Source organism: Anneissia japonica, unplaced genomic scaffold, assembly GCF_011630105.1.
Source record: "Anneissia japonica isolate Jap-2015-1 unplaced genomic scaffold, ASM1163010v1 scaffold9870_len254840_cov161, whole genome shotgun sequence".
Classification (NCBI taxonomy): Eukaryota; Metazoa; Echinodermata; class Crinoidea; order Comatulida; family Comatulidae; genus Anneissia; species Anneissia japonica.
In genome coordinates, this window is record NW_022737280.1 from 100,173 (window position 1) to 109,475 (window position 9,303).

Sequence of the window (9,303 nt, forward strand, 5' to 3'; positions counted from 1 at the left end):
CAGGTTAGTTTATCTTTGAGGTCGATTTTCTCAAAACGTGGTTCTTATACACCTAAACTTTAAATGCTCACATCTCTGGATTTACTTATAGTAGGGAAGCCATTCAAAGACCAACTGAAAGCTTATAATGTGATCTACCCAAATATAATATAAATTTTTGAATTTCTAACCATGAGACTCATTTTGTGGCAAGACCTCGCATATAACCTAAGCTGTTTTTAACAGAAGAATCACAGCCCATGCTTTTTTCTATGCTGATCTACTTTTTTAATAATTTACTTATGTTTTTCATTTTTTTTTTTAGTAGCATCGGGAAGCTCAAGTGGTGCAAGTCTTGCTGTAGAAAATGCTCAACTGCGATTGAATATTGAAAGACTGAAGACAAAATTGAATGAGCTAGAAGCTAGAAATGGATGTAAGATTTGTGACTAAGTACTTGTAACAGAAAGTGACCAACTAAAGTCTAATTTATACAGTAAAACACCTATTAAGGGGATACTTTCTAGAAAACCATAAAAGTGTCCCTTTGATAGGAGTGTCCCCTTAATAGGGGTTGGCCATAATTTTAAAAATTTCCCCTTAATTTGTAGCCGTAAAGTGGCCCTTAATTAGGGATTGTCCCCTTAACACTTGACCGCCAAACACGGAGATTTCCGTGTTTCAGGAATCCGATAGAAGAGGTAACTACCGACATGTACAAACAATTTACACTAATATATACACTATATTCAGTCTGGACTGTAAGTATTTCACTATTTGAATCTGATAAAAGAAGATTGAATTTGCATCGCAGCTAGCTCAGATGGCACGTCGTATGAGTGCCACTGATGCATTCGCTGAAATTTGTGTGAATTCTGGCAAAATTATATCATCAGATGATGTAAGGTGTAATGTGTTGAAATTTGCTAAAAAGTCTGGCGGTGGCCGATACTATTTTTTCAACCCCCTGGTGGCCAGAGTGTTAAAAGTGGCATCCCCTTAATTCTGAAAAAAAAAAAACAATTTAGGAATTTTTGTTTTCCTTGCAGTTGTACAGGTCAGTCTACCGAACGCAGAAGGTAAATCTTCAACACAAAATGTAACTCCAGTTGTTGCTAATGAGCCTGCTCCTCCGGTTACTCCAGTACAAAAGGCAGCAGAAAGTAAACCAAAGAAAGAAAAAAAAGGTAGGAGTGAATACTTCAAAACTCTGGTGCTTGTGTTGTAAAACGGTTCACCCGTATTTTTCTAATTTTAAACCTTCACTGGCTTCCAGTAGATGCGTATCATTTTGAAAATTATTCTTCTTACTCAAAATCCATCCATGGTCATGCTCCATGTTATCTTTGTTATCTTATTGACAAACATGTTCCTTTGTGTTCTACTCTTTCTTCGCAATCCCTTTAACTAACCACACCATGAGTCAAGAATATTCATACAGGTGAACACTACTGTAGTTGAACACACTTTTTCTGTTTCTGCTCTTAAACTCTGGAGCTCCCTGCCTCCAAAATAGTATCATCTGATCTGGAATTATTCAAATCCAACCTTATATCCTTCCTCATTAAGTAACTCAACTTCTTTTAACAGCTTTGAGAAATGTGATTTAATATTATAGTTTATATAGCGCCATATCCATCTAACATAAGATACTCAGGGCACTTGATATGTGGACTAGAAACTTGATCAATGACTTTCTTCACCCCTAAGGGTCCCTTCGTGTCTGTGCTACCCGGTAACCTGGTACCAGCAACTCTGCTCATCCACCACAGGGGTTTTCTGTTCTAGTACACTAGGGTATCTCCCTATTCATCTCAAAGGATGTACTGGGTTCTTTATAGTGCACACTAGCCATTGTATACACTGGAACTACAGTTTATAGTCCTTATCCGAGAAGACTTGTTCTACCACCAGAACCATAGGCGAGCGTGCCATTCAAACCAGCGCCGATATTATGGCTGTATCTTGCGGTGCCCCTGCTAACTGCTCGGCCATTTGACTCATTTATTATTATTATTGTTGTTATGAATATAGAAAAGAAAGGTGGTGGAAAACCTCCAGAAAAGAAAGACGATGTCCCTGTAACAATATCAGCGATGGATCTTCGCATTGGCAAGATAGTTGGCGTTAAAAAGCATCCTGATGCCGACTCGCTTTATGTTGAAGAGATCGATTGTGGTGAAGCAGAACCAAGAACCGTGGTCTCTGGACTTGTGAATCATGTACCTATTGGGGAGGTAAGGCACTAAAAAATCCTTTGTTTTTGCTTTATTTCCATATTTATTGAGTGTTTTCTAGAGTGAACAAAGCACTGAATAAAGAAGTAATTAAACAAGGAGCTGTGTCGGGGAGTCATCGCGATCCAGATGTCAATCACCTTGAAACTCACCTTATTGAAGTTCCCAGCCTGCATTTATGAATTCATATCCATTGATTATAATTTGCAGATGCAAGACCGTATTGTAATCATCTGCTGTAATTTGAAGCCAGCTAAAATGCGTGGAATCTTAAGCCAAGCAATGGTGATGTGCGCTAGTGGTGATACAGTAGAGTTACTCACTCCCCCTGCTGGTAGTGTCCCTGGCGACAGAATCAGTTTTGACGGTTTTCCATGTAAGTTTATTTTATGAAATATATATTCTTGTTTATTTATTTGTATGTCAAAAATAACTGATGTACAATGAAATTTGTTGTTGCAGCAAAAAAAGCTGAATTGAAAGCAGAGTTGTTAAAAGATATAGACTTAAAATATTCTGTACATTAGGAAAGGATAAAATAAGTAAATGTTGACATTGATTGATTGCCATTAGAAATTAAATTACAAATAGAAAACACATTAGAAATTTTGAATATTGATCAATATAAAAATGGATTTATACTGGATATTTCTAATAGAAAGTAGAATGCTGGGAGGTTCTGTAATTCATGTAAATGTTAGTGATTATTATTAATATATTGTTTTAACTTCTAGTTGTTCAAGTTCATATAAGGATTTACTGCTTTTGTTTATTATAAAAGTCCTAACACTAAAATCATATAATCACTTAAAATATTTTGATTTTGTTGTGATTTCATTATCTGTCTGCAAAAATGCATTAAAAAAATGAAAATAGAATTATATAAAGATATCAATATAAAAGGTAGGTAGTAGCAAAAGAAAAATGAATTTTCAATTTTGTTTTTGTTTATTGGTAATATAATGGCATGCCAATAGAGATTTGTTAATAATATAAACATATTTAATATTTAAAATTGCAATTCTTTTTTTTTTTTCAGTGGGTGACTTTCCCCCACAGATGAACCCAAAGAAGAAAATTCTAGAACAAATTTTGGCAGATTTGTTTACCGACGAAAATAAGGTAGCCACTTACAAAGGTGTCCCCTGGAAAGTTGAAGGGAAAGGCATTTGTACAGCACCAACCATGGCAAAGACAAAGATAAAATAGATAAATGCAGTAAATTGAAAAATATAAATAAAAAAGGGATATTATTCTGGTGTTAAAGTTAACCCTCACTTATTACTCAGAAAATACTGTGTACTACAAATAGAGTACTACAGTGTTATGTCACGATACCATGTGATACTACTCTGTTGCTATCATTGCAAAATGAGTTCAACTGGACGCCATTTTCTTCACTGACAAACCATTGATCCCAATTTCTAATGTAATAATGCTGTATCTTACTTTTTCTTTGTAAATTTTAATTGATGATTAAATGTGTGTTCGACAACTGATGTAATGCGAGCTTTTGTGTTTTTAGAACATTTTGCTGGTAAAATATTAGATTTTAAAATGCCTATTCCAGAAAGCCCATGAAGTCATTCAGGCGTATTGAACGGTAGCCGGCGTCTGTTGATAACAGAGTGCACCACCTGGCATTGTGACAACATGACTGTGGTACTCTATAAATACTCACTGTCCTTAATTTTGTTTATCAGTATGTAATACATCATTTATTGCTGATCTTTTAGGTAATATTGACTTTCCGGCTTAAATATTCAGTTTTTTTTTTGTTTGTTTTTTTTGAGAGATTCTTTTTAAAGATAGCTTTTTCATAGATTTAATTTAATTTAATTAGTATTTGATTGTGATTTCCACAGAATAAATTTTCAATTCAATTTAAAGTCTTACCCAGGCTATCAAATTTTAATTGACAAAAACATGTGACATGCCTAAATATGGTCATGACATCACATCATGACCATTTATAGGCATATCATGCCTATATATGGGCAACAGTTTTTAGCTAATCTGGACAGAGCATAAGGCCAAAACAAATATTGTTTGCAGAGACTTTCGTAAGTCTGGGATGGTTAGGAATCGTTACTGTCTACTGTATTTAGTGAATACTTAAAGAACACCGCTACGACAAAAATGTTGAAAATGTCCCAGCACTCATGCTATGCATTTTGGTTTTTTAAATAGTAAACCAAGTCCATATTTAAGATACAGTATCAGTGTTTTGTTTTGGTTTGGTTTAATTATATAGGCCTTTTGGTTTTGGCAACACAAACTTATCAATTTTTCAATATTTTCATTCTGTCTCAATAAACCAGTCTTATTTTGAGGCTAAAGCTGGTAATATTCTTTTATTTAGTAATATTTCTGCCTGAATAAACAATCTGTAATGGGTGAAGTACAGGATATTAAAACAGCTGTGGAAATTAATCATTTGAATTGAAAGTGAGGCTAGAAATAGCGTGCATCTGCGACCTTTGGCCAGAGGCAATTTTTGAAAAAAAACTTGCTCCAGACCTCGTCAGTTGGGCAATATACAGGCTGCATTTGGTGATGGAGGCATTTTATCAGGATACGTTTCCTGGTGGGAAGCACAAATATTGTTTATCCCAGCTTTACTGCATAGATGCTTGGGCTTTCTAAGTGTTATACCCAACAGTATTTAGAGTAGACTCCATTGTGATCGATTGCAATGTAATTCGCGGTAATCCAAAACTAATTACTCACGATCGCAACCAAGCAAGCATTCAGACCAAAAGACACAAAAAAACTTTATATTGGAACATGATTTCAAACGGATGCCTTGATAATCACTAATAAAGATTGTAGCACCTGATCGCAACAGGTAAGAATTGCGACTACTATTGGTGAGGTTTCAATACGATTGCGTGAGTTTTGATGTTGCAATTGCTAAAACATCCCCGCCCTCCCCTGCCGCCATTGTGTATTTTTGACAATTTATATTCAAAATGGGAAAAAAAAGAAAATACAATAAAGTTATTGGAGAGTGCCATGTTCAGCCATCTGGAAGTACCATATCCATAAAAATGTGTAGCTCTGTCAAACCATGATGAGGCTGTGGGGCTCTGAGCTCTGCATATCAGTAACATTAACAGTTCCTCTCTATTACAAATTTGTGGATAAATTCAGTTCAGTTTCTGTTATTGTAACAAGTACCATCTTGTGGCAATATCCACAGAAACAAAGCAGTCAAACTCAATAGTAAGTATAGTATGCATCATGAGGTAGGGATGTCACTCCATTTAGGTCAAATGACCCACTTTAACTAAACTCTGCATTGCAGGGTAGGGACGTTACTCCACTAAGGACCCGCATACCCCAACCCTTAATGCATTATGGATTTTCCAGCAATATACATTCTATCCCCTCATTGTTTACCAGTCAGGGGTGGATCCTCCCCCCCCCCCCTACAGTTTTGGTACAGCAAAAAATTAGATTTTACCATACACCAATGTCTTAAACAGGGGTGGCACCAGGATTTGCCCGACAAGGGGCAGATTTCTCCGAAGAAAGCAAAGTGGCCATGGTCGAGCGTCGCTTAAAATGTTGCGAAAGTGGTCCAGAGCCCCCAAAAGTTTGGACAAATTAGGGGTTTCAAAGGCTTATTTAATTTTAAGACAATATCACATTTATTTGTATCATTTGATAATGTTTTATTGCACATCACAATGTAACAAAATAACAGAATACATTTTTACATGCTTGTCACATGACCTCCCTCCATTTACATGCCAGTCTCTTGCAACCGTTACCTTCTTCAAACTAAAAACCCCTACAATGGGCCACTTTAAACACATCTATAAACATAGTATCAAACATTTGTAGCTGGCAATACTACACGTTTTCATGTCACTTTATAAAGTACAGTAACCTTTTGTTTTTTCTTGAGGAAGGGCTAACATCATTTTGTTCATGTAAGATGCAAGATAATTCCTTTAAGACATGAGTTACAGCTCTAAACCAAAATATACCATGACAACATAAATTGTACTATACTGACCAATTACTGATTGGATAGTAAAAGCAATAGGAAAAGAGTAAAGGGAAAAAGATACACCAAAATCAAACATAACATATTTCGCAGAGAAAGAAAACAAACAAAAGCATTGATATCCTGCATAGAGACAATTTTGAATGGCTAAATATGGTCATGATGACATCACATCACGACTATATCTAGGCACATGACTAAATATGTGAGGATAATACACCAGTTTTTTGTCAAATAAAATTTGATAGTTTGGACAGGGTTTTACTCATTAAACTAATAGCTTTTCTAAACACATTGTTTCATTTAACAATGACCAATACCGTATCATACGTCAATCAAAAACTGCATTTTTGCATCATACTTCAATCATCCCTTCTACAAATCAGTACACTATATCTATGCAGCTGCAATTTTACCACATTTGCCAGCTCTTATATGAAAGTAAACATCCTGAATTGTTTACATTGTAATTGGATGGATGTGATCATTTTCACCTATGAGGATGTTCTGAAACAACTGTGAAAGGTAGTCATTTTACAATAGACCTTTCCTCAAAGCCACGCCCCTTAGTTACTGTTGCTAAGGTCCTACAAGATGACAGTGTAACATACATAAACCTGTATATTTTGTGAGACATGCTAGTATTATTCGCCCTAGCAATAACACATTGGGCTTATTCGACTGGTTCATGTCGAGTATTTACCAGTTTTCTATTCGACTGGTCTTCATTAAGTAGGATTTTACCACTGCACAAGTGGGCGTGGTTTAACGAAGAACGACCAGTCGAATACTGCCATTCTTTCAATTAAGATTGACATCCTGGAAAGGTCAATTGCCTACGCATCTGATTAATTTTTTTCATTTGGTTTACTATACATGGGTTATACAAAAAATGAACTATATTGAAAAAATATGAAGTTTGTTAAAATATTCAACAATTTTTTGGGCCTTATACATCTGCTAGAATTAAAGAAAACAATACATCGTGTAAACAATCAAAACATGGAAAGAATTATTTAACTAAACCAATAATTAATAATGACAATATTATAAAAATGTTAACATTTCTTTAAACAAAAGTTTCTGATTTTCAAAATCGCATAATTTCTCTTCTTCCAATAAGCACCATTTTGTTTATTTTATGAAGAAAAATCAGATAATAAAATATAGCCTATATTCTTGAATCAATATACCTCAAGAAGAAGGTAATAACAATATTAATCAAATCTCAATATAGTAGTTATTGGCCAAGTTCACACACAGCACGATCCGGGTTACAATCACATACAAGAAAATCCCCGATCCAGATAGCAAGATGATGATCGAATCACTGGCCAATAGGAAACTGTAAATTGGAAATGTGTACGTGTGATTGGTTGGTGTGATATAAATGTGCTCAACTTGCTAACCGTTAGTGTATCCAGATCCTGGTAAAGGTCACACGGGTGCTAATGGTTAGCTCCCAATCCAGATCTAGGGCTCTGGTATGAACATGACCAATATTGTAACAAAACATTATTAGTTCTTACTTTTAAACCAATACTAATCATTTTCTATGAATTAATGAATCAATTGATCAGTTAATAAATATACCAATGAACAGATATTATTAATGGTAAGCAGCATAAAATCACGGATTAAAAAGTGCTTTATATAAAGACATCTTAATCAACTACACGACTGGGGCCTTGTGAAGTGAAGTCTAATTTAAAGCAATTGTCTTGACAATAAATTGATCAGAATTTAGTTAAAATGAGGCAACATAAATTTTTGTATTAATTACAACTGCCTAACTTACAGATGATGTTATAAATTTAACAGAATTACCAGTTGCAATCGGAAGTGTTAGAAAAAATAATAGATTTATTAATTATGTAAGCTGTTTTTTTTTTGTTTTTAATACTTTAGTACATTCATATTTATATCACTCATGCAATGTCAGCTAGAAAAATATATACTTTCTTAAGACAAAAAAAGGTATTAAACATGAAGAATATTCATATTTTAAACTAAGTCATACATATAAGTAGATTTACTAAATATACTGGAGCCTGCCCACTAGTGATGAGTGGCTGTAAAGTGGTGGTAGCTAACCTATTTTAGATGCATTAGTTCTGCAGCAATTATCAGATAAAAATTCCAAGTGGCGGAGTCCAAACAAATGGATATCACTCCAATAACTATTTTAAAAAGAAATTATCGGATAATTTGGGGATTGCAATGCCATGCCAAAATCAGCACCGGTAACCAAAACAGTGGTACCGCCAGGGGAATTTTGAAGCATTTAAAGGAAAATTGTTAATAGGATGCTTTGAAGGGTAATTATTCAATTTCTGAAGAAACAAACATAAAGTGTAGTATACAAACATCCGTCTGAAGTAAAGTTACCACAAACGTAAAATTTTACATGCGTGTTACATCCAACGAGTGTCCACACAATGTTTACCCAGGACAACTATTTAAAAGCTTGTTTAAAGCTTAGAAGTAACTATGGAAATTTTCCGGAAGTGATAGCCACCAATTCGGTGTCGGTTAAAGGTTATTTTTGTGTCTACAAAGTCTAACACATCACAGGCAGTGTTATTTTGGCACTCATTTGTAGGTACTGTATGTATCTTTTGAAAGAATTTGAGGCCAAAATGAAGGTCGCATTTACTTGCGAGCTCAGAAGTAAGTGCGTCTACACAGTACTACTGTGAGTGCATATTCCATATCTTCCTTGAAGCACGCTTACTCCTGAGACTGCTCAGGAGTAAAGTTAATAAAAAGAGCGTCTTCATGGGCACTACCAAGGGCTTACGACAAGTAAATAGCTACTGCAAAGCTTACTTCTGACTCACCTCAATGTGCCTAATAGTGTATAGTAAACTCTAGAAAATGTAGTTGTATACAACTTATTGATTCCCCGAAGGCCCAATGTTAAATGTTTATTATCAAATAGTATGCAGGAATGTACCTCAAAACTACATTCATCGAAAATATACATTCATCGAAAATATAGAAAGTATAAAGTAAATAACAGCAGCACTTTTGAGACTAACAATATATAATTTATTCTCTAGCTTTCGTCCA

The 9,303-nt window shown here is 34.8% G+C and overlaps 1 protein-coding gene across 1 annotated transcript in view; it reads left to right on the plus strand.

Moving 5' to 3' along the window:
• Positions 1–3,649, plus strand: part of LOC117117285 (aminoacyl tRNA synthase complex-interacting multifunctional protein 1-like) — a 13,967-nt gene extending 10,318 nt beyond the window's left edge. The window contains exons 4-8 of the mRNA XM_033261544.1: positions 305–415; positions 1,029–1,166; positions 2,014–2,216; positions 2,427–2,592; positions 3,256–3,649. Coding sequence (XP_033117435.1) covers positions 305–415; positions 1,029–1,166; positions 2,014–2,216; positions 2,427–2,592; positions 3,256–3,425 — 788 coding nt within the window. The 3' untranslated portion in view covers positions 3,426–3,649. The remainder of the gene's footprint in view (positions 1–304; positions 416–1,028; positions 1,167–2,013; positions 2,217–2,426; positions 2,593–3,255) is intronic.
• The last annotated feature ends 5,654 nt before the right edge of the window (positions 3,650–9,303 follow it).